The 26,518-nt window shown below is 35.0% G+C and overlaps 1 protein-coding gene across 3 annotated transcripts in view; it reads right to left on the bottom strand.

The window, feature by feature from the left end:
• The window catches only part of LOC129005017 (beta-1,4-galactosyltransferase 7-like), a 64,936-nt gene extending 42,290 nt beyond the window's left edge, over nt 1-22,646 (bottom strand). For 2 of the 3 annotated variants that reach the window (XR_008491795.1, XM_054433801.1), the window contains exons 1-3: nt 22,344-22,646; nt 20,237-20,415; nt 18,133-18,359 (exon numbers count right to left, since the gene is read on the bottom strand). Coding sequence is in view for 2 of the 3 variants with exons in the window: in XM_054433801.1 (XP_054289776.1) it covers nt 18,133-18,359; nt 20,237-20,415; nt 22,344-22,458 (521 nt within the window). In the remaining variant the exon portion in view is untranslated. The remainder of the gene's footprint in view (nt 1-18,132; nt 18,360-20,236; nt 20,416-22,343) is intronic. The other variant, XM_054433906.1, reaches the window with a different exon arrangement.
• Between the last annotated feature and the right edge of the window lie 3,872 nt (nt 22,647-26,518).

Raw genomic sequence — 26,518 nt, 5'->3', positions numbered from 1 at the left:
GAGACTCGGCGCTCGGGAGAAGGAATCGGCTCAAGTTAGGGTGGTGAGGACTATAGCACCATTTATCTTCTTTAGAGAGAACTAGGCGAAACCCGTCGAAATCAACGGTTACTTTCAAGGCTTACGCTAACCCATCTAACTGCAATAGAGTGAAATTTTGAATATTTAGCTTTGTTTTATGAGTAATGTAAAACAATAATAACTATTGCTTATGTTACAAAATATGGTTGATTATTCAATGAATAAAATGTTTCCAGTACGTCATCTGAGTTATTATAACTATGTTAATTGGTTTCATTTCCTTTTTGAAGAACCTTTAGTTAGTATTAAAATCATATCAGTGGATATTTTATGGTAAACACTTCTGCGATTTCATATGAGCGAGGAAGATTAAATATATGTTTATATTTGAGAAAAAATATCTGTTTTTTGAGAAGTCACGTTCTCACTTCAAAGGGAGATCTACCCGTTTGTTGATCTAGATCTTTCCTTCTTCACGTTGGTCATCATACCGTGCTTCTGTGCCAATAAATTAAATAATGAATAATGAATTTAAAAATAATGAAACAAATAATCAAATGAAAATGACATTGTAATGCTACATTTCTAAAAAACAAATATTGTAAATTGGCTGTTACATAAATGGCGACGATTATATGCATTGTTGTTAATCAAATCAAATCAAATCTTTTTATTGTCTTTCAGCTCTACAAAAGCAATTGACATTGTCAAATGGCATCTTATCATTAAAGCATTAAACATAGTCATAGAATAAATAACAGGAACCTTGATCTTAAATTATTTAAAAACTTATATAAACCTCTACAGAGTAAAAACATTTTAATTTTAACCATGAATCAAGGACTGTTTTGAATTTTTTTAATTGGAATCGTTACTGCAGAAGGGGGCAATTTATTAAAAAATTGTATACTAAGATATTTGTAGCTATTGTGTGTAAGTGTAAGTCTTGTAAGTGGTAAGTTGAGATGATGGCTATTTCTTGTGTAATGTGCATGTATGTCAGATCGGATGCTATACTGGTCTATATTCTCTTTTACGTATAATAAGCAATTTAAAATGTATAAAGATGGAAGGGTTAGGATATTTAAGGCCTTAAAATCTGCTTTGCAATCTTCCCTGGGCATTGTTCCTCTAATGCACCTGACTGCTTTCCTTTGCCATTTGAAAACGGTTTTGGCTCCTACAGAGTTACCCCATAAGAGAACACCATATATTGTAGGTGAGAATGGAAAAATGCGTAATAACAATTTAGAATAATTTGTTCACTTACATTGTTCTTTAATTTGTTAAATAAAAATTCAGTTCTAGCCAATTTACTACATAAAAAGTTTGTATGCTCAATCCAATTCAGCTTCTGGTCAATATGGATTCCAAACAATTTTACTGATTTATTGTCATTAGAATTTATTTTAAGGTTAAAATGAATTTCTTCTGTTTTTGAGTTGTTAATCCTTAATTCATTTCCCCAAAACCACTCTTCAGCTAACTTTAACACCCCATCCCGTTCTTCAAGTGCTTTGTTCAGATTTTGACCACTTGTGAGGAATGTAGTATCATCAGCATAAAGAGTGGTTTTACAGGGAACAAAACAAGGCAAATCATTAATAAAAAGTAGAGGCCCAAGGACTGATCCTTGAGGTATGCCAATTTTGATTTTTAACATATTAGATCTTGAATTATTTACCTGCACCAGCTGGAAACGGTTCACTAAATATGAGCTTAACAGATTTAATGATTTTTCAACTACTCCGTAAAAAGCCAATTTTTTAATAAGAATTTCATGAGAGACTAAGTCAAAAGCTTTAGCCAAATCAATTAATGTTGCAGACATATTAATTTTACCATCACAACCGTTAAAAAAAATATCCGTGATTATGTTTTCCAAGGCCTTGATTGCGGACAAATTTGATCTAAAACCAAACTGACTATCACAGAACAAGTTATTTTTTTCAAAATATGAATAAATTTGTTGGTGTAGACAGTGTTCTAATATTTTAGAAAGAATTGGGATTAGAGATATCGGTCTGTAATTATTTGGATCAGTTTTTTCCCCTTTTTTGAAGATTGGTATTGTAACTGATATTTTAAGACATTCTGGAAAAAATTCTTGTTCAATCATCATATTATATAGAATGGTAAGTGGATATATCAGAAGAGGGCCTATCTTTTTGATTACATAATTGGAGAAGCCATAATAGTCTTCAGCCTTAGAACTACTTAGTCTATTAATGGACTCTATAATATTTAATTGGGAGATAGGTGACCATTGGAATTTTGTATCAACCTTTCTTGAAGCTGAGAGTAGAGCAATAGGGTCCCTTGCACTTGGTCTGTTAAGAACATATCTTATAAAGGATGATGAGATCTAGTTTAAAAGGAAAATGACCTACCCGTCATGACAGCAGCTCCTTAAATGGTAATAACTCTTTGTGCCAATTTTTTTTACAGTCGAAGTACAGTGTTATTTCCAAAAATCTAACTTAAAGCAAGTGGGCCACAGTCAAGATTCAAGATTCAAGATCTTTATTTGTCATTAAGCAATACAAGTATTACAATAGACATCGTCAAAGTTTTTTCTTTTCTTTTTTTCTAATAATACATACAGTTAATTTCCTGTTAGAGTAGGCCTAACAGCAAGAATGCACCAAGTGAGTAGCAATCACTCTTTAAAAAATAACAGTTAAACATAATTAACTCTAAAATAAATAAATTAACAATTTACATGTCAATGATCAAAAATAAAATCTGTAAATATAATAACAATAAAATCTTTAAATATAATAACAATTAAATATTTAAATATAATAATATTAACATTGATGTTCTAAAAACATAGGGAACTAATATCACAGGCCAGATAATCGTCTATGGAATAAAAAACATTTTCCTTAAGCCATTGTTTTATAATAGAAACAAATTGTTTAAAGGGTACAATCCATGCCTTTTTTGGCAATTTATTGAATAGTTGTATCTTCATACATATGTGGCTGCTCTTTGTTTTTTCCAATCTTACAAAAGCTAAATCTAATTGATAGTTGTTCCTAGTATAGTACTGATGAGTTTCGTTTCTAGTTGTAAAATTTTTCAAAGACTCCTTAACATCTATTAGACAACAGTAAATATATAGATTAGGCAAAGTCATTATTTGTAATTCCTTGAATATTGGTTTACAAGACTGTCTTTGTGGTATATTCTTGATTGCTCTCAGTGCCTTTTTTTGCCATCCAAGAGCAGTCTGTGCACTGCAAGAGTTGCCCCATAAGGTTATACCATATCGTAGATGGGAATGAAAAAAAGCATAGTATGCAGTAATCAGCATATCTGCAGTAACACAGTGTCTTAGTTTTCTGAGAAGACAAACCACTCTGGCCCGTTTCTTACACAATTGCTCTAAGTGACTATCCCAACTTAGTCTGCTGTCTAAATATATGCCTAGCAACTTCACAGATTTAATATCCTTATAAATAGAGTAGTTAAGAGTAAAAATTATATTTTCAGTTTTCTGGTTATTTACAATTAAATGATTGGATTGGAACCATTCTTGTGCAACTTATAAAGCCTGACTCTCAATTTTTTTAAGTTCCTTTAAATCTTTATGGCTGTTTAGGAGTGTTGTATCATCTGCATAAAGAACAGAGGTACAAGGAATATTGAAAGAGAAATCATTAACTGCAATGATAAATAGTAGTGGCCCAAGCACTGACCCCTGGGGTACGCCATTTTCAATTTTCTTAAAGCTAGATTTGTCTTTGCCCTGGATTACCATTTGCTCTCTGTCACTTAAATAAGAAGCTAACAAATTCAACTCTCGGTCCCTTATACCATAGCTGTAGGTACAGTTTCTTAATAAGAAGCTCATGTTGCATACAGTCAAAAGCTTTTGTTAAATCAATTAGTAATGCGGACGAAAGAAGTTTATTTTCAAAGTTCATTAAAAGTTTACTGACAATACTTTCTACTGCTTTGCATGTACTTCTACCTTGCATAAAACCAAACTGTTCATCACAAAATAGATCATTATTGATAAAATATGTATTGAGCTGTGCTTTAATGCAGGTTTCAAAGATCTTACTTAGTATGGGTACAAGAGAAATTGGCCGGTAACTGGATGGGTTTTGTTTCTCACCTTTTTTATAAATTGGCATTACCTTACAAAGTTTAAGTGTTTTAGGGTATATACCCTGATCCATCATTTTATTGAAGAGAAATGTTAATGGCTCTACTATTTCATTAATAATTTCTTTGATAACCCTATTAGAAAAACCATAATAATCTTCACTTCGTGAGGAACTTAAGCTAGTTACACACCTTATTACATCAACAGTATTGATTTTTCGCCACTTGAAAAACTCATTGCCTAAGTTTCTATTTGAGACAAAATTATTAACTAATTCTACTGCACGACTACTAGACATATCACTAACATTGCATTTATTTAATTCATTGACTACATTAACAAAATAAGCATTTAAAGTATTTGAGTCTAAAACTACATCTTGGTTATTTTTTCTGCAATTTGATTCAGCTTTTATCAAACTCCATGCTGCCTTACATTTGTTTGAAGAATTTTCAATATACCTATCATTTGCAATTTTCTTAAAATAACTAATTCTTTTTTTATACATTTTCTTTAATTTCAAATAATCTAGTTTATGGACTCCTTCGTTTGTTGTACCCATAGAACTTCTATACCTGTCATAAAAAGTTGTGACATATATCTTAAACCTCTGTAACTCTGGTGTATACCACTTCAACTTGGGCTTGCCATGATTGTTTATTTTAACTTCCTTAAACCTACAGCTTTCATTAAAAGAATTTGTCAATAATAAATTAAAATGATTAAACGCTTCATCTACATTGTTAAACTGTGTTAATTGCATCCAATTAATTTGTGACAGTTCATTCCTTAAGTTAGAGAGTGCTCTAGGAGTTGTATCCCTTATTGTTTTAGTTGTGATATTATTGGACTTTGTCCTGTTGACATTCATTTCATTAAATTTTGCAAACACTCCTGCATGATCTGATAAGTGTGGTTCAATTACAGAACAATTTACTTTCTTTCTATCAATGTTGGTTATTATATTATCTAAACACTTATCATCCCTAGTTGGATTTTCATTTATCCAGTAAATGTTATGGGATCGTAATACATTTTGGAAGAAATCTCTTTCTTTTGATTTGATTAATATATTAATGTTAAAATCTGCAGTTATAATATATCTTGAACCAACATATTTTGTATTTAAGTGTAATAAGTGTAATAAAAAAGTGTCTAGTATTTTAAGAAACTGGTTGATATTTGAATCTGGAGTTCTGTACAAGGTGGATATAATGACATTAATTCCTGGCAAATTAATTGCAGTTACCTCAAAAATATTGTCCTGGTAAAACTGTGTTACATCTAACGCTTGAGCCTCAATGCCTCTTATAATATATAGCACTTCCACCACCTCTTGTATGAGAATTATTTCTACCACAAATACTACCTAAGTTATACCCGTAAGGAATGTAAAAAGCAAATTCTTCTTTGAACATCCAATGTTCATTAATAGTTAAAATATCACAGTTAAGATTTGTCAAAAAGGCATCAATTAAGTTTAACTTATTTCTAATAGATTGAACATTACAATGATAAATACTAAGACATTCATTAGATAGACCTAGGGTACGTTCCCTTGCGTTGGTGGAGAGACGTTTCCCGAATGAGACTCAGTGCCTGGTGGGGGAGGTTGTTCAACGTATGTAGGCCTACTCACTGGACGGTCGTACTCCTTAGCAGCAACCGCCTCAGCTATCCTATCCGCAAGCCATTTCTTTCCCTTGTTGTTGAGATGGAGACCTTGGCGTGTATGCAAATGTCTTTCCGCTTTGCTAGCTTCCACAAAAAATACATTGTTGTGTTTTTGACAAAGTTCTTTGAGTCGTAGGTTGGTTTTTCGTAATTCATTATTCACGCATGACCAATTTGGCAAGTCATATCTCATTGGCAAATCCACAATACACACAGTTTGTTGTTTCCATTTGTCCAAGAAAGTCGATATACCCTCAACACATTCATCTGCTTCATTTCTAGCCACATCGTTTGTACCACAAATGATCACTAGAGCATCTTCTTTTCTAAGATTTTCACCCTCAATATTATTTGTATTTAAAATTTGATTTGTTCGACCACCTGGTCTAATAAATCCTAGTGTTTCATACAGCTTTTGGGATTTTTTTAAGTGCCATGCTAAATCTCTCCCATGGCTGTCAGAAAGAGTCTGAAGCCTATACCTATAGGAAAGAGTCTATACCAATTACAGAAGAGTCTGTAATTGGTCACAGCAAATTATCTGTCAAGAAACCATTTTAGGCAAGGTTTCTGTGTTCGGATGTTATTAGACACGATAAGAGAACAATGAACTTCTTTTGCAGATGAATAATCTGTTGGTTAAGAGAAATAAACAAAATTATGAATGTCCCAATCCAAGCGCATTCAAACGGCTCTGCCCTGAACTTTTTTGCAACTATCTGGGTAAGTTACATAGTATTTTTAGGCTGCTGATCCGTGCACTTTGAGAATTGTTTTTTAGAGATGAATTAAATGGTTTTTGTTGCTGAGTAGCGCTAGTAAACATGCACAACCCTTTTAGTTAGTCTAATAACATTCAAAGGGTTCTTTAAAAGTTTTAGGTATAATTTGTATATCCATATCATGTTTTCACTAAGCTGAATGAATACATCGAAGTAACATTTCTGAAAAGTCTGCAGTAAATTGCAATTTTCCTGCTTGATGACTTTCCAAATCATGCACACATTTCTACCCAAAATTAATAAAAATTCAATCCAGTAGCTGGAAACTAATATTAATTTACAGCAACGTGCCCTTCTGCACTTGTATTATTTTGCAAGCTATTTCACTGTCGAAAATTGTTCCAATGTTCAAAAACATGTATGACAATAATCTTATGAACTTATGATGATCTGCAGTGGCGGCGATAAGAACCCGCGGGCCCCCCCCGCAAGTTTGTTTGCCAAGCCCCCCTCTCCCAATGATCTTTAAAAACATTTTTCCATGTATTACCGCATAAACTTGCAATTTTGCAATAAACTTGACAAGGCTTCTCCAGAGGCGTCATTATCGTCTTCCATGATCGCGGCAAAATCGTAAATACATCCCGTAGTCATAAGTCATGGAAGAAACATTATCATAGTTTACCGTGATTGCAAATGCAACCAAACCTATGACATCATTAGATAGCAGCATCACCGTCTCCCGCTTTCACGGCCCAATCTAATATCACGGCCTAATATATCCCCGCGACCTGTCATCAAATCGTTTATCCGTAATCGCGGCTAAATCCTAGATATATCTCTCGCTAAAAAAGAAACGTCATTATCGTCTTCCGCAATCGCGATAAAATATTGAACATCTGCGGCCGCGGAGACATCGTCATCGTCACAGAAATGTTCTCGTCGATATCCGCGATCGCGGCAAAAGCGTAGGCCTAATCTTTCAATTTCGTGAGCGTGATCCTCACGGATATTAAAGCTTTTACTTTTAATTGTGCATTATTGTATTGAATACTGAGAAAATTGGCTCGAGCTTGATTTTCTGACTTTTGCTTGATCTCTCAAGCTTGTAGTCCAGGCTCTGCTCGGCTCGAAAATCGACATTATAGGCCTATTATAAAAATCAACCATTTCCAAAGCAACCCGATCTTGAACGCACTAAAAATGTTACTAAGGGCCTCAGGCCAAATCAGATCGGTTCAAAACCGGGTTGTTTTGGAAACGGTTGATTTTTATAATAGGCCTATAATGTCGATTTTCGAGCCGAGCAGAGCCTGGACTACAAGCTTGAGAGATCAAGCACAAAGTCAGAAAATCAAGCTCGAGCCGATTTTCTCAGTATTCAATACAATAATGCACAATTATTAAAAGTAAAAGCTTTTATATCCGTGAGGATCACGCTCACAAAATTGAAAGATTAGGCCTACGCTTTTGCTACGATCGTGGATATCGACGAGAACATTTCCCCGCGGGTGACGATGACAGAGGCCACATTGGTCTTTACGCAATTCAAAACTCTATGTGTTTCCCTTTAAAAGTTTGTCAACGATCATTAAATGATATTTAAAAAAAGTGATGGATAAATTAATTTAAAACTTATTAAACCGGGACTTGAAAGGTGTGATATGTCGTCTGTTCCAATACTACTTCAATTCTGAAGCTAGATCCGTTAACCACCATTGGATCCAGTTGGACTATATACATCGATGGCTACATCCACTCATATCAGTGCAAAAGTGATAAAGCTACAAGTTTAATGGCTGCAAAAAAAGGTTCATACTATTTTTCCTGACGGTTGTTTAGACCAGGGGTCACCAACCTTTTTTACTCGAGGACCACATTGAAAATTTTTTGAGGAAAGGCAAAACGAAGGAAATAGTTTTTGATGATACAAGTTTAAATGACAAACTACAATCAAAAAATAAAATAAATAAAAAAATAAACTACAATGGAAAAAGTTATATCATCATTAAAAAATAAAAATTCCAGTGGCTATGATGAAGTGCCTGTTACACTTCTTAAGAGTATAAAATATGAGATAAGCCAAATTATAGCTCACTTAATTAACTCCTCTTTCGTTACAGGTATATTTCCAGATCAATTAAAGAAGGCAAAAGTCATTCCAGTACATAAAAAGGATGACACAAAAAATATTATTAATTATCGACCTGTTTCGTTGTTACCAGCCATTTCCAAAATTTATGAAAAAATAGTAAATAGTCAGCTTACATCATACCTTGAAAAATTTAATCTGATGGATAGTAATCAACATGGGTTCAGGTCTGGGAGATCGGTTGTTACTGCTGCTGTTTCATTTATAGAGTCAGTAATTGACCGTGTTGATAAAGGTGAAAATACAATTGGCATATTCATGGACCTATCTAAAGCTTTTGATAGTGTCAAGCATTCTTTACTTTTGAAAAAATTACAAACTATTGGAGTATCAAATAATTCATTGCAATGGTTTCATTCATATCTAACAAATAGAACTCAATATGTAGAAATCACACATCAAAAAAACGATAAAATCATTAAGACAGCATCAGATTTAAAGACAATAAAATATGGCGTTCCGCAAGGGTCTATTCTTGGTCCATTGCTTTTCCTGTGCTATGTCAAGGACATGGACAAATCACTTTCATGTAAGCCTATCAGTGAACTATGCCTGTATGCTGATGATTCTAATTTACTCATTTCAACACCTAAAATAGAACAAACGGAAATGGCGGCTTTCATAGAACTTGGAAACCTTGGAGATTACTTAACGTATCAAAATTTAACATTAAATCATGATAAAACAAATTTTATTACATTTAAAACTCCACAAAGTAAAAGTCAAATAGAACCAATGATTGTGTCTGATTCCCACATAATTGATCCAAAGTCAAGTACAAATTTCCTTGGCCTGACTATCGATAAACACCTTAATTGGAATGAACACGTGAACAAGATCTTGACAAAAATGAACTCTGGCATTCACGCGCTTTCAAAAATGTCTTTTTATTGTAATGTTACAACATTGAAAAATATTTATTTTGCTTACATACATTCTCATATTTCTTTTGGTATTTGTTTATTTGGAGCAACAAAAAAAGCAAATTTGGATGGTATGTTAAGACTCCAAAAGAGGTCTATAAGAGTAATGCTGAAATTGAATCAAGATGATTCGGCCAGAGAACATTTCAAACAGTTAAAAATACTGACGGTTTATGGCCAATATGTTCTTGACGTCATTTTGTGTGCAAAGAACAAAATTCCTAATGATGTCCCTCACGAACCCACACATCATTATAACACTAGAAAAAAGAACTCTATAAGGCAAAATCAGCACAGACTGAAGCTCTATGGAAAAAAACCAACATACGTTGGTGAACAGTTTTTAAAATTAATCCCAGAAAATATTAATAAAGAAAAAAGTTCAATTAAATTTAAAAGACAACTGAAAGCTTATTTAATTAACGAGGTAATTTACTCGCTGGATGAATTTCTAAACCTCCCTCTTAAATAAATAAACTAAATATGAATGTATCAACAAAGCTTCCTTAGATGAGTTGTAGGAAATAATGTTAATTTAAGCATTGATAATTTTAAGAAACCTTTGATTATACTTTTTCATACCTGTATTTTGACACTATTTATGTATGTTATATTAACAAAACAATCTGCATAGACCCACTGCAGATTGGCACACTACGATAATACAACTAAATGTCTTCAGTTAAAGATTTTAAAAACTTCATGTGCTTTCCTTTAAAACACCAAAACCAGCTCTGTACCTTGATTCATAAAATTTGTATGAGTTTTCGAAGTGGTTATGTCCCTTTTGAAACACCCTGTACTTTCAATGCGTGTACTTTGGTGTCAAGGATGTTTGTAGGTAATGTTTTCCGAGTTCATATATTGAACACAGATCTTAAAAAGTGAAAACACACCTTATGTTAATTAAAATTATGTGCATGATATTTTTCAAAGTAACTTATATCTAACAAAAAACCACTAAGCGGTAACACTTTCCCCGCCAAGTCAGCAATCCAAAAAAGATAATAAATCATTACTTTTTCCGCCAAGAAAAACAATGTAATGTATGTAAGTTTGGCAACTTGGCGGCAGACTTTTGCTCGATCACTTTAAAAATACCATAAAACTAGTTTCATTGAGCAAGTATCTCTCCCATTAGTACATTGCTAGGTGAGAGCTTATTTTACAAAACTTGACCTTATTTGTGCCACATTTCATAAAATCATAATAGTGATGATTTTATATTTACTGATTACCTCGAAATTATTATACTTAGTTGGACTAATTAATTAGAGAAGTTGATTTGTGAAATTATCCACGAACGTAACTTAAATGAAAAAAAACCAAGCAAAAGTCTGCCGCCAAGTTGCCAAACTTACATACATTACATTGTTTTTCTTGGCGGAAAAAGTAATGATTTATTATCTTTTTTGGATTGCTGACTTGGCGGGGAAAGTGTTACCACTTAGTGGTTTTTTGTTAGATTTTATTTATTTTTGTAGAAAATTAACCGTTCAAATAAAAATACTCTTTTCTCTGAAAAAAAAAAAAAAAAAAAATAAATTTTATTTCTAACAAAGTAATAACTGCTGCTTCTACTGTTCTGTTAATAACAGCATGTACAAATTCTTTGAACTTTGAAAAAACTTTGAACTTTGAAGCATGAGAAAACTCTTACCAGTACCTCCCACACCACTTACAAAATGTCTCAGAAATTTATCTGTCCCATCAGAGTTTGCAACAACTCGTTTGACATAATCAAACACTCTCTTTTGGTCGTCATTGAGTTTTTGGTATTTTTTCTCAAACGGCTCGTCATTCGGCGACCAATTGCTGTCCCTGACAGGCTGGGATGCGGGGACAGGTTCATTAAAGGGCTGAAAGGCTATATTGGATGGATCAGCAACCTCTCCTTCTTCTGCATTGATCTCTTCAACTCGGTTTTGAATTTTGTCTCTTGCATTCTCTGATGCCGCAATAATGTCTTTTAAACGTTTGTCATAGTTGAAGGCTTGAGTGAGAAGTGTCCGCTTGGCCATAAAAGCATCTGTGTATGTTTCATGAGACTCTTTCAGCTCATCAGTAGATCTCCAACAAAGAAACATAAGAAGTAATGCATGGTAGTATTTTTCAGGATCCTGAGTGGGGCTGTACTTATAGTGATTCAGTAAGCATGGTCTGACTCTTTTAGTGAGGAATTTGCCTGAATTCAACTTATGCACATCACGGTTGCCTTTAGGTGGTTGAGCAGCTATATCGTACCATCTCACAAAGTCGTATAAGTTCATATCTTCTAGTTCGTCTGGTCTAGTTGGGTAGTGGTCGTCAACCCACGACTCGTAGAATATGTTCGTTGAACTTGGGTCCATACTTCGTATCTTGTCGATTTTTTGTAGTCTTTTGCGTCTGGTCATGCCTACATCCAACCATCTTATTGTTGTCTCCGGGTCCGTGCCGTACAATGGAATGCCCAACAGTGTGTCACTAGCTTCTAAAGAACCACACTCACGGTTGTTTAAAGCTCTAAGGCCAACGTTAAACAGTCTACTAGCTAATGATTTTGTAGAATTAATCTCTGTAAAAACTTGGCCAGCATGACTTTGTTCACTTTTGGTAGTGTACTTTGTGACATACCAATGTAGGATAGAAGTGCTTTCGCCTACATACTGGATGTCCACGTTTCCATTCCAAGCTAGCAACACGGCCGGGTTGTAGTCATTGACAAAGCTCTCGCTTGGTGTTCTGGGTAGGTCATAAAGACGTGACTTAGACTTGAGAGCTTTTCTGCCAGCTACAGACTCGACAACGTCACGCAGAACAAGATTCCCTGTGATTGGCCGGGGGAACCCGAAACGACAAGCCTTACGAAACCCGGTTTTGGTTTTCTTTGTCCGCATACAGTACGAGTTGTGGTGATGCATTTGGTAACTTGTAACTCTGTTGTTGAGAGTAGGTGAAACGGATGCATTTGGAACCTTGCAAGTAATGTACTTAAGGATAAAGTCGGCTACTTCTGCGTTGCTGGACGTCCCCATTACAGGAGCATTTTCTACCCACAGAAGAAGATGGAAATGTTGGAGACCTTTGCTTTGGTATTCTCGCCTGTAGAAGTAGTGACTTACTTTTCCTAAAGGAGCAGCATCAGAGACAATAAAATCCAACATTGCCTTGAACTTTATATGGATAAACCGTGACGCACTGATAGGATCCATAGCCACAAGTTCACTAGTTTGTTTTTTTTCTGCGCCTGGAACACTCCGGTTAACTTCCCTAATGAACAATGCCATGTCATCCCAGTTCCAATCGCTTGGGCTTATGGTTAAAAACCATGTAGCTGGTCCATAATGCTGAGCCATGCAATTGACATCATTTCTAGGCTGTATCCAGTACTGGCTAGTGTTCCTGAGTTTGGAGAATACTGATGTCAGGTTCCCCTCTAATTCTCCCGATGCAAGGTTGTTCAAACAGTCTCTAGCACTAAGAGAGCCACTGAATCCAGTGACGTTGAGCTTGTGGAATACTCCTTGTCTTAACTGCCGAAGGTTTGCATCGTGCAGCAAATAAAAAAGGTACTGCTGATTCAGTCTGAACTGAGAATGCTCTGAAAGCAACCGACATTTGATAAATTCAGCAGAAGAGAGTTTAGTTTCTCTGGAATGAAACTGGCCAAATTTACCTTCGGGATACAAATCAGGGAAACAAAGCACGTCAATCTCTTTGTTTTCATGACTAATCGGAGGTTCATTCACTTTCAGCATCTTATAGAGCTCGGTGTCATCACTATAAGATTTTGATTCATGAAGAGCGTGGATTGTATAGTGAGACTCTTCTGAATCCCATTCCTCGTGAGTTACCTGAGTTAATATAGCACGTCTATGTAGTATTTCCTGAGGTGGCAGTTCGTTTTGATGGGTAGATCGAAACAAATTTGTGTCATCATTAAGGTTGAAGAGTCCTTCTGGATCTGTAGGTAGTACTATGCTACCATAATGAGCGTTGTTTTTCTTTAAGAAACTTAAGGCTGCGTGTACCTTATCCACACTAACCAACATTTGCCAAACATTCTTTGCTTTGGTTGGTACCCCTCTGACCAAAACGTACAGCTCGTGGTTTGGATTCAGAGGGTCACTTGGTTTGGGCAATTTTTGCAGGGTTTCTTGAAGGGGTAGTGGCAAATGAAAACTTCTTCCCACGACTTTGGAAATTTGTTGCTGAGCTCGACTTGTTCTTTTTCCAACTGTGTTCATTTTTGTAACACTGAAATGCTTTGGCTCTCTGAATTAAAACTTTTTCATAACTGTTAAGGCAAGTTAGCTCTTTCGGCTGCGCACAAACATAGAGATCGTTAAGAATGCAAGTAGGAGGCATCTGACCTTTCCTTCGTTTTTCAAGGCAGCCTCGACAAATCCATCCCGTTTTGCACTCTTCTTTCTTTATGTCTTTTATTCTTTGCCATATGTGTCCTACAATTTGATTTTTTAGGTTTTTCAACAGGCTTACTTGCTGTTTACTGAACAACTTATCGCATGAGACACAGGGAAACACTGGCGTTTCAGAAGAACGCTTCTCCAATGCCTCAAATGCTTTGTGATATTTTGCAAACAACTGAGACTCAGATTCAGGGACCTTGCTTTCACTTGTGTCATCTGTAAGAAAGGCTTTTGTTTGCTCTTTAAATTCCCTTTCTATCGAAAACAACACGTTCGCCTGCACGTTAAGAATGCCATTTTTAATTAGCATAATCTTCTTAGCTATTTTCAACAGTCGGTAAATTTTGGAGACAAGACTACGAATTGCAGGAAAGTGAGGATAGATTGTTCTCAGAAAAGGAAGTTTCGAAACACATGCTCCTGAGTAACAGTCCAAAGAGTGAGGATGAACACCTACACGAGATGATACACCACTTTGACATGAGTGCTCTCCCATGCTGACAATAAGCTTAGAACCTTTAGTGAGAGAGCTTGAAACTATTTCATTGTAAAGAGATTTAAGTTGCTCTAAGTGGTCAGGCTCAATGAAGCATATATCTGAGTTGCATTTCCACTTTTTCTTTGGTGAACTATGAGCTGTGCTGGGCTCGTTACCAACAGTTATTTGTTTACCAGGAAACACTCTATAGGTAAACTCCCAGAAATAAGGCTCCGACGTGGAAACATGAAGACTGTGCCCACACAACGCATCAACATTGTCCTCAAACGTGCTTGTTGCAGATAGCTTAGCAAGAGACTCTTTAGCACGATTTTGCAGGCTAACAAATAGCTTAAGGAAATTGTTTTTGTAATTTTTATAAGCATGCAACACCCATTTCAAGAGCTCTTTAGCCCTTAGCAACCTTTTAGTATAACCTTGTTCAGGTATTTTCTTTGCTATAAGTCTGGCTATTTTCTCACAATTTATTTTCCCCAAGAAAATATGTAAAGCTGCAACACTTTTTTTGGTTTTCCTTTTTGCATTTTTTACTGATTTTCTTTTCCCATCAGATCTATTTAAAAAGCGTCGGCTTTGATAGGCTGCACACTTTTGCACCCTTTCGTGAAAAACCTTAAGTTTATATCGCAAGCGAAAGTGGCCAGGGTATTTAGCACGAAGTACTTTGTAACGTCTCCTGCGATTAGATTGTTTCATTTCTTGTTTTGCACCGTAGTTTAAACGTTTTTTAGCTTTATAATTTTCTGGATCAGTAGAGTATTTCTGACGCACTCTAGCCTTGTGTGGCTCAGGATTAGCAAAATATTGCTGCCGCAACCTAGCTCTGCGAGGTTCAGGATTAGCACTGTACTGCACACGTTTTCTTAACCTCTCAGTTTCAATATTAGCTAGATAACGTTTTCTCGCTTTGGATTTTTCTCCTTTAGCATGTTCAAGGTACCAAGCTTTAAAAGTTGAACTCTTATTAGTGGATTGTATGCTAGCTTCTTCTGTTTTTCTTTTTTTTTATAGCAGGGGCGTTATCTAAATACCATTCTTGTTTTCTTTTTCTTGCCAGTCTTTCTTTAGAAGGCATACTGATGATAGATTAGATTGATAGATGGATTAGAAAGAAAGTTTAATGCAATTAAAACATAGCCATGGTATCTTACCAAATGGTCCTAAGAAATGTTCTCAATGTTCTTAAACTAGATCTCTTCACTACACATAAACAATGCTGCTCTTTTTGTAAACATGAAAAAGACAACAAACACGTTTTATTTACAGCTGTTAAAATTATTAATACAATGTTAAAAGACTTAGTTAAATAATTTAGCTAGTATCCTAGTATATAATTATATAGAAACATATGTATAAAATGTGATTGCATCTGGTGGCCTACTTAGCACCAATTTATAGTTGACTTAAAATTTGGGCAGAAATTAACAATTTTTAAGTTTTTTTTTAATTTTTTGTAGGGTTATGTTTAATTTTTTTTTTAATCCCAAGCAGTTATATATTTTATTCTTTGCACTTTATATTTCATTGCTAAGATTTAATTATGATTTAAATGCTTATTGTTGTGAGTTCAATTGTAAATAAAGGTGTTGAAATTAATAGCCCTCTGTTTTAACGTTTTTAAAGCTTTTACCAACTTAAATAGAATTCAACCTAATATTGAAGTGAATTCCAACATTACTGGCAATGCGTTGGTGTTACATAAGTGTTCTGATAATTAAACCCGTATATCTAAAGACTAGTGTAAATTGAGCCCTTGGGTGACTTTCTACAGCCAGTTTTAACGTCTAGAACTGTGTGCAAAACCTCCCATTTCCCCATTTTTATTTGTCACGAATAAGTAGACATTTTAATACTAACTATGACGATTGCATTCATAAAATCTCAAAACATATTGTAGGCTACGGCAATATTGTCCTAAAAGCTGTTTACTGACTTTCTAAAGCCATATTAATGTATATAATTGTGTCCAACTAACTAACTTTCAATTGCGTAATATTGTTTTATTTGCTGTGCTATTGTTCACAAAGTTGATCTATGTGGAACTTAATACTACTCCTGCTATCGCTTATTAAGTTTAATAAAATCTACATTGATGTGTGTTTAAGACATTGCGTGTTTTAGGACGAAATGTACGTTTAAATTTATTTTTCCAGGGTCCAAGGAGGGGGAGCTTTAGCCCCTGTAGCCCCCCCCCTTGGAACCGTCACGGGGGGAATATCTCTGCTCTAAGTAATTTTATATAGTAAGTAGTTCAAATCATTCGGTATACCTGAAAAAAATACTTTATAAAAGTTTTAAAATAATTATCAGCTGTTCCTATAAATTTCTCTAACATTTAAATTTATTGATATTTAATCGCAGCTGGTCCTTCTTTTTATTTTGATTTGTTTTGATTTTAATCCCATGTTATTTAAATGGGCAAAAATCGTACTTTGAGGGCTTGCCAAGGGTTTATGGGTCAACGTACCGACTTGAGACCCTCAAAAGGCACATCTACACGCTAAGGGCTTTCACACAACATAAAGAACATTAAAATTGAGCCAGTGGTTTGGGCTGTAGGTCCGTCAACATTTAAGGAGAAGAAGGAGAACACGGAAAATTTGTGAATTTTCAAACTAGTTTTTCTTGGCTCAAACACAACCGTTTTTTAAATCCTTTTTTTTATTTTGTTGAGAATGATTGCCCCTATCCAGTAGATGAACAATTATTTTAATAGCTTTTGTTTCTTCAGAGCTATAGACGAGTAAAAAAGCCACTTTGTCACGTCATGTATATATACACTGCAGCAGCTGTGTACCGCTGGGGGACTTGGCGGGGCGGAACGCTGCCGCGTTCCTTAATCGTCGTAGTGTGACCAAAGAAGAAAACAGTAAAAATTTCCGTTTCAAACCTCGGCATTTGTAAGAAGCTAGACAAAAATATTTTGTTTATTTACGTTTTCAAACAATTACAAAAAAATTGTTGAATGTGGACTGTTAATTAGTTTAGTTACAGTTGTATTATTACTCAAAAGGTTGTTAATTTGATCTACTTTGATTCTTTCACATTGTGTTTGTGCATTGTAACACATGGCATGCATGCAATACAGTGAATGTATTGCAAAAATGTAACAGTTAAGTTTATATAGCATATTTAAAGTCAACGGATGGACCATTTGAACCAAAATAACTTAATAAAGTGATCCATAGTAATACATATACAGTACAAGAAAATATTTGGTTTTAGCACAATGTCTACAAGCAAAACTAATTTTAAAAGCGTTCTGGGTCATTAAATGATTGTTGCAATGCTACTCCAATGCTGAGGGCCCCTCCGTTGACCACCAGTGGTGCAAGAAGTCCACTGAGGGCCAGTTTGTTTTCAATGTCATATTCTCGTGACAGGGTACGATCCAGTTAGACTTTATATTTATAAGTTACATCAATGGATATAACTAGACCTACTGACTTTTTCCAGAATTGAACCGGCATCCTTCTCAGATAAGCATTAGATAACCACCACTTATTTTGAGTGTGACGAAGCTATTGTACTTATTGTATTTAAGGGTAAATAAAGACTTATGACTTATGATCAAAGGACCTTTAGCTTTGCTTACCAGAAAGAAAAACTTACTTTTTAACCAGCAAAATTCCCCCAACAAATGTAGGGTAATGGTAGCGGGGGTGTAGTTCTGGTGAAGCAATGTGGAACAGACCGACACTAGGGTAGTTGTATGACAGGCTAGGGTTGAGTGGCAGAAGGTCTACATCATGCATGGCTATGTAGTCGCAACCTTCCGCTACTGCCACTAGAAACCCAATGTTGATGAGGGAGGCCCTGTTAAACCTGTACTGGTCCACCTACAACAACGAATACGTTAGTTATTTGTGTAACTAGTGTATGAAGTGGCATTTTTCTGCACAGAGAAATGTTTACGCATGAACCGCAGGCGAGTGTGGAAAGTTTCTTGAGCGCAGCAAAGGCACTTTGCACTTGCGTTACACATTATATTTTTCCTACAGTTACTATAAAGTATATAAATAATTAGTCTTTCAAACACTATACAACACGTTTTTAGGATAGGTTAAATCCAAGCGTTGAACAAAATGGGAGACGCTGCACCAACTGATCGAAGTCGTAGTATCTTTAAGTGTACGCGTAGGTATTACGTGCCTGACAAAAGCCCACTGTTTTGTGTTGTTTGGTTGAAGTACTGGAGTGCGGCAACAAAAATGAGTGCGGCAAAAGTAATTAAATGCAGCAATTAGCTACTTTGCGTACTATAATCAGTGCAAGGAAGCCGGCTTTGTCAGGTAACTGTAGGAAAAAAAAATATTGACTTACTAATATATTTGTAAAATATATGAGCCCGACGATTCCATAGGTACTTTAAAGAAAAATATAACATTTAAAGATATTGAAGTAATTGGTTTATTTATTGGATCAAGAGCAACTTTATAGCAACTTGCTTGTGATAGAGCAAGAAGAATGTAATTTATTTAATAAATTATCTTTATATAGCCTATAGACAGGCCTACTTAGTTAATTATCTCATTCAACAATCAACAGTATAGAACCGTAACCAGTTGGTCACTGGCCATGGCTTCCTGAAACTGCACCTGCATTGCTTGAGGAATGTGGGCATTCAGAGGAGACAGCAAATCACCTACTCTACGACTGTAAAGCTCTGAACGAGATAAGGAACAGTACTCTTGGAGCAATGACAAGGGGCAGACACCTTCCTCAGGAGGAGCTCATAGATAGGATGCTGAAGTTCATTAAGCAACTAAGGTTTGACAGACTACCATGTGGGGAGTACAAAAAGCCCATCAGTGGCTGACATGCAACAGGACAAGGTCCGCCCCAACAGAATCAATCAATCAATCAATGCTGTTAAGAATGTTAAGGACCATCACATACTAATTTCAATCAAAACCGTTTTTTTTCCAAAATAATATTTTCTCTTACTTTATGGGTTTTTAGATGGGAAAATTGCATAATTTACAACAACTTTTGAACCATAATTTTTACAGAAATGGGATTTGTACCATTTTGTCCAGAATTTAAAGGACTATAACATACAAAAATTGTATCAAAATCGTTCGGGCCATTTTCAAGAAAATCCAATATTCCTGTTATTTTATGGGTTTTATGTGAAAATCACCATTAAAAATAAAAATTTCAAAAAAATTAAAAATAAAACGCTCGGAGATAGGCCTACTATGGATTAGTACCTACATACCAAGTTTCATCAAAAGAAGACTACAGGTGCGGTCTGTAACTCTGTCAGATCCACACATACAGACACACACACACACAAACATCATTTCAAACACCAGTTTTTTTGGGTTCAGAGGGACCCAAAATGGACATATCGACTCAAAACTCAAACTCGGAAAATTTTGACGAAAACAATAGGCCTACTTTCTCCATATACTCTGTAAAGGGGGAGGAAGTAAAAATCTAGTAAGTTAGTTGTTACAGATGTTTACTAAAAAGTATTAAAAATAAAAACAGATAAGTTAGACCTATAACTAAAGTATGCAAAACTTATAAATTGAGAGTGCATACTGCCTGAAACAGAAATGTAATTTAGATCCTAATTACAATCACAATTTTCTGGCCTAATAATCTCTAGTACTGTACTATATTTCCCAAAGTTTGTAACGGTACGTCACTGATATGAAGAAACGGCATTTGGCTTTTTAGTCGTAATAAAAAATCCTAGTGAAATTACCTGATTGATGATATAAATCTTGTGATTAATTCCTTGTTTAGATATAAAATCATGAATGTGAGGAGCAAATTCAAGCAGTTCTTCAAATCTTTCTCGGAAAGGCACAATGACTCCAAGTTTATGTTTAGGATTAAACTTTGATTTGCTCCCAGGAATATCTCGTTTGCAATTGCATTCTTCTGAAAAATCAAACATTTACAAAATTTATCAATTAGCACATGGATAACAAGCACACTAACAGACTTGAAAAAACACAAAAAGGTAATTTTTAAAGATGGTTAAATAGCCTACTTTTGTTCTTTTATATGGGATGGTCTTTGGGGAAAAACCAACTCATATTTAACAGTTATCTGTTCACGGGCACATTTGCTTTGGTGCAGACGACCATCTCCAGAGCAGTAACGGAGCATTACAAGACCTAGTAAGCATTACTAAAGGGGCCCACTACCTAGGCGTAACATATTAAAGGAACATTTTTAAATAAGCTTTGTGCCCACTAGTCAAAAAAATTGTAGATTTTTAGTGACATTTGACTGTAAGAATTTCTTACAATATGTGCAGTTTGTCCATAAGTTAGTAAAAGAAGGGCATTCTTCAAATACACAGTTGACTGTGAAATTGGTCAGACAGTGGTTTAAACAGTCCAGTTGTAGTAATAAGGCTTAGTTAAATTATTGGGCCTTTTCACACTGCACAGCACTAGCAACACTATTTATTGTGGCACGGCCACATTTAACTCGAGGCTGCGGCCTGGTAGAATGGGCAACGTCGCAAGTTAGTGTTGTTCAGCGCCAGACGCCCCATAAGATAACATGGCAGACAGATGACGCCAGCTCATCTTAAATGAATACAGGTATTATTCATTTAAATTTAATGTAAATAAATGTGTATTAAAAAATTGAAAATAAAACATAGAGTACATTTCCATATCTGTTGGCACAAACAACCGAATGAGTAATAATGATTATTCGATTGTTTAATTCGATATATCGTTTGGTTAGTTAGGTTTAGTTAACCTTACCCAACTAACCAAACGATATATCGATCGATATTTTCATTCGGTTGTTAGTGCCAACAGATATGGAAGTGTACCCAAAACATACAAGTTAAGCAATAAATTAAAAACCAAAACAATATCATTTGATATTTTATATTTCTGTACATTTAAAATAGTCAATATTTTCATAGCCCAGTAACCAAGCTTTCGTATTCTTAAAAAATACACAAATCCCATTCGCTGCCTCCAAACAAAACAGCTGTAACAACACTCCTTGCGGCGTGCCACTTCGAAGGCCGCGGCCTACAGTTAAAGGTTAATGGTGGCCATGCCTGGGGCCTGTTCATAATTAAAAAAAACTACAAGTTACAAATTGTAATAATTACAATTAACTTATCGTAAGTTAACTTTTAATTTCCATTAGATCTGCATTGGGTGATTAGCTGATTTACTAATAATATTAGTTTGTAGTTTAGGCCTATTAGCACAGAAAACGTACTACTATAACCCAGAATGCCAACCGCATGGTAAAAAGCATTAAGCGGTTTGAGAGAGCTTTGCCTGTCAATCCGTAGGCAGCGCCACCAGCGTTACCATGCAATAGCATAGCAACGCTGGTGGCGCTGCCTACGGATTGACAGGCAAAGCTCTCTCAAACCGCTTAATGCTTTTTACCATGCGGTTGGCATTCTGGGTTATAGTAGTACGTTTTCTGTGCTATTAGGCCTATGAAACAGGCCCCTGATCATGAGGACCCGTGTAGTATAGAAACAACTGTCGTCAGTGGTCATGCTTTTGTTGTGGTGCAGTCAAGTGTGAAACTCCCAAATGGTACAATTTTATTATTCCAGCAGATCAGGGGTTCATGCCCTCATCTACATACTTGGCTTAAATTACCTACTTTTGTATGGCCCCATTTCAAAGTTAAGAATTTAAGTATTAAAAGAATAAAATTAAGTATAAATTTACTTGTTCCCTAGGCCCTATCACTGCACCAGGCAACATAAATGTTTAGGCTCCAGGACAATATTATGTTAATTGCTAGGCCTACCAAAGGCCTATGTAAAACATAAGTTACACATAGCCTAAGTTAGGCCTGTCTTTGTTTACCTGAGGGCAAAGATGAAATCGCTATAAAACAGCCAATAAGAAATATAATTGTTATACAAAATAAAATAAACTTTACTTTGTACATTCCACTACTTCTATATCCGGATAATAGCATGACTCTTTATAACATATTTGTACTCAAACATATCTCATATTATTGAATAAGAGTAAAAATACTTCACGTCTAGTTTTTCGTTTTCAAACATAATATCAAGTCATAAATTTTGAATCATAAATCTTTAAATTACGCTGTAATTTTAAATCTTATGCCCTAATGTTAATAACAGAACACGATGCACACTGCACAGAGCCCCACACCAGCACAAATCTGTGTCAAAACAAAACAAACCTGCTGTTGTTGTTATTTAGCAGAAGACAAAGCTTTTTTGACAGACCCAGTTTTTCTAGAAGCTATAGGCAGTCGTGATTTCATAGCATCAGGCGTAGCAATGATTTCGAAAGTAACTATTATCATAGATAAAACATACATTTGTTTCCCGTTATTACAGCCATTTAAAACCTCGTTTAACCAAATAATACGATCTAATCATAAACAATAACTTGTCCCCTAGTTATATAACCAAACAGTAAAGCACAAATCAAGAAATTAACCCTAAAATAATAGAAACAAAGTTTTGTCGACACTAGCGCCCATGTGTCACGTACATGAACTAGACACGAAAAACATGCTTCAAAATTTACAATGGGATGAGAAGTCTACTTGTGTTGGTTAGTCTATGATGCTATTATCATAGATCTATTATCAATGAGATCTACAAAATTAAATACAGTATTTAAGGAGGATTGAGTGAGTAATGTAAAGTATATCCAGTTTAATATATATTTTTTATTTGTTTACCTTACAATCTGTTCTATAATATGTCAAACAATAATTAAATGCCATGCAATACAACAAAGTAACTTTTGAGCACTAAAAATAGATGTTAAGCAGTTTCATTAATAAAGCAAACATTTAGATACGGTATATATGAACTACTGCTATAGTATAGTTAGTCTCTGGTACTGTCCATATTTTTATATTTTCACTCTCATGAAATAAAAAAATGATTATTTTATTTTGAATATCACACCTTGAAGAGGGGGATATTTAAATTAACATTGATTATAGAATATGAGTTTGACTACTGTAATTAGCTTTCCAAAAGTCTATTTGAACTAATGTATGTTTTATATTTGCTAATATTCACGCTTTTACCTCGGTGTTCACTTTCACAACTTTTCATGTTAAGCAGCGTAAGTGGTTAACCTTAAACTTAATGGTAGAGATTCGAAGTCATGATCGATGCTCCTAGCATGTGGACACCCTTTTATAAATTTTTTATATGACTCTTCGTATACTCTGAATTTTCTATTTAGTGTTGACTTTTAACGAATTTTCCATATAGGGAATAAGCTATTACCGTAATACTCATGGTGAGACCTGGACGCGGGACCGATTTTTTTTTCGTTTTGAGGTCCCTAGAGGGTGTACCTTATCCAGCAGGTGTTCACCTTTGAGATTTAAGTTAAATTTAACAAGCTGGCCTTTCTCTCTATGAAAAATTAGAACTATGAGTTTTAAATAAGAAAGTGCAATGGTAAGATATGAGACCTGATTAATGGTTGTATTTCTATGGGAGCACGTTAAGGTGCCACCACGACACACAAGGATAAAAACGTCGATACATCGTCTATTTATGGTAATACAGAGAGCCAGAATACATATTACAATAATTATCGTATCCTACCTTAAAATATCTAAATATCTGTTTTTAAGTATGACTGACTGAAGCGAGCAGCTGATACCGTTCCCACAATGCAACATTCTCAATTATAAGCTATGCCCCAAAATCAGAATTATAAGGTATCACAAAAAATCAGGATTATAAGCTATAGAACAGAATCGGAACTATAAGCTGCGCCACTATTTGACCATTATAAGTTGTGAAACTTAAAACGTTTCATACCTTATAACGTATTAGAGTAAGTGTGGCATAGCTTATAATTTTTCGTGAATATGTGGCATAGCTTATTTTTATAACTGATTATAAGCTATGCCTCATTTTCAACATTATAAGCTATGGAACAAATTCACGATTATAAGCTATGAAATTATAAAGTAAAGACCCCACGCCCCCTAGAGTCCAAAAACACCATCAGTTCAAATTCATTATATAATTCATTAAATAAATAAATATATATATATGTTTAAATATATATATATATTATGTATATCATATATTATATATATATGTGTCCGATAGCACGATAACTCGAGCAAAAATGATCCGATTTTGATTCAATTTAGTATAAATGTGTAAACCTACATTTTTTCGAACGAGTTTACGAACCAGCATGAACTACTGGAACTGGGGTTTACGGGGGTTTAATGCGGTAAAAATAGGGGTTTCCCATTTTTGAGCAAAAAAACATAAAATTTTGCAATTTCTTTCCAAACCATTTTGTAGAGCTTAAAAAAACAAATAATTTAGTATATCGAAGAGTTACTATGCGCCTAATGGTTACAGAGAGAATTCCAAAAAAAATTTAATTTATAATTCCCATGTTATTCTTATGGAGAATAAGAAAACTGTTGTACAACTTCCTTACTTCTCGAGTGATGTAAAGTTGAAAAAAAACTCACTTGATGAGGTAATGAAACCCATTTAAATAACATAGAGTAGAGTGCTTAAAATATACGTCTATGGAGCCAACGACGTTCAATGAATGTTATTTAGGGTCTGACAAGGGAGGTACACTTGAGGCAACAATGACACCATAGTTTAGTTCAAAATTCCTCCGTTAACAGCGTTGTAGTAGAGAGCACAGCGCGTAATTTTTACTTCACTATTATTAGGCCTAGTCTTCTATATATATAAAATTCAATGTATGTTTGTATGTTTGTATATTTGTATGTTTGTATATTTGTATGTTTGTCCTTTATGGACTCCGAAACCGCTCGACAGATTGTAATGCAACTTTCAGGCATTATTAAGCATTATTCAAGGATGGTTTGTGTGAAGTTTGGTGCAGATCCGTCAAAAGGGCTCCGCCCCAGTGGCTCTGGAGTTTCCCATGTTAACCTTATGAGTACTCATATTTAAATGTAATTAAAGAATCTTAACAGCTGGTTCAACTAAACTATCTGATTCTGTGATGTTCAATAGCATTAAAAGTTAATAGGTTTACCAACAGGGTGCAGCACTATATATTTTTTTTTTAATTTATGATAACAGCTAACTTGCAACCTGGAGGCGAGTTAGCGTAGCGAACGAGCTAACCTAAAGGCAAGTGAGCGCAGCGAACGAGCTCCAACCTAAAGGTGAGTGAGCGTAGCGAACGAACTTCAACAGCTAATTAGCAACCAAATGCTGAGTGAGCGTAGCGAAGGAACTTTAACCAGGACATGATTGAGCCATGCGAACGAACTCATCTAAATCCACACTAGGACAGGACGACGTCTGTCGGGCCAGCTAGTTAATTATAAAATTAAGAAAAATTATAAAATATAATTTTAAAATTTTTCAATTATTAAACAAAACTGTCATAACCTAATCAAACGTGCTGATAATGAAAATATCGAATGAAGGTTTACTAATATAAATATAGTTTTGTTTATAATATAAAATTATAAATGCCAAAAAATTCAACTTTATAATTTTTTAATTATAAAATTAAACTGTCATAACCTAACCAGACCTTCCAAACTTGCTGATATGAAAAAAGTTGTTAACTAAAAGTTAGTGCTGCCAGCGGGATTTGAACCCGGCACCTTCGGATTATTAGCCGGCACGCTATCCACTATACCACCGAGGCCGATGGCTAACCTCCGTATCGTTGCGGTAATGGTGTTCCCTCAAGAGGAGATCTGACAGCTGACGTCATCGAAGGCTCTTCTGTACCTCTCTTGAGTAAATACCGTGAAAGCATATTCCTTGTTGAAGGCATCGTGGGCATCTTCCGAGATCGTAATGGAATCAAGAACGTACGATCTACGCCCATGGTGAAATAATGAACATCCTGCACCATTGCAAATAAGACAACACCGTATTTTACGATAATCGTAAACATCTTTCGTGGTTGCGAGATCTGATTATTGTCATCCGCGATCGCTGGGAGTCGTGATTTTTGATCGCGCAATCTTTGCAGAGACTTTAGGTGATCGTGAAAATATA

Source organism: Macrosteles quadrilineatus, unplaced genomic scaffold, assembly GCF_028750875.1.
Source record: "Macrosteles quadrilineatus isolate MER2022 unplaced genomic scaffold, UCM_ALF_1.0 Scaffold_1__1_contigs__length_201487025, whole genome shotgun sequence".
Taxonomy (NCBI): Eukaryota; Metazoa; Arthropoda; class Insecta; order Hemiptera; family Cicadellidae; genus Macrosteles; species Macrosteles quadrilineatus.
This window is presented reverse-complemented; position numbering and strand designations above follow the sequence as displayed.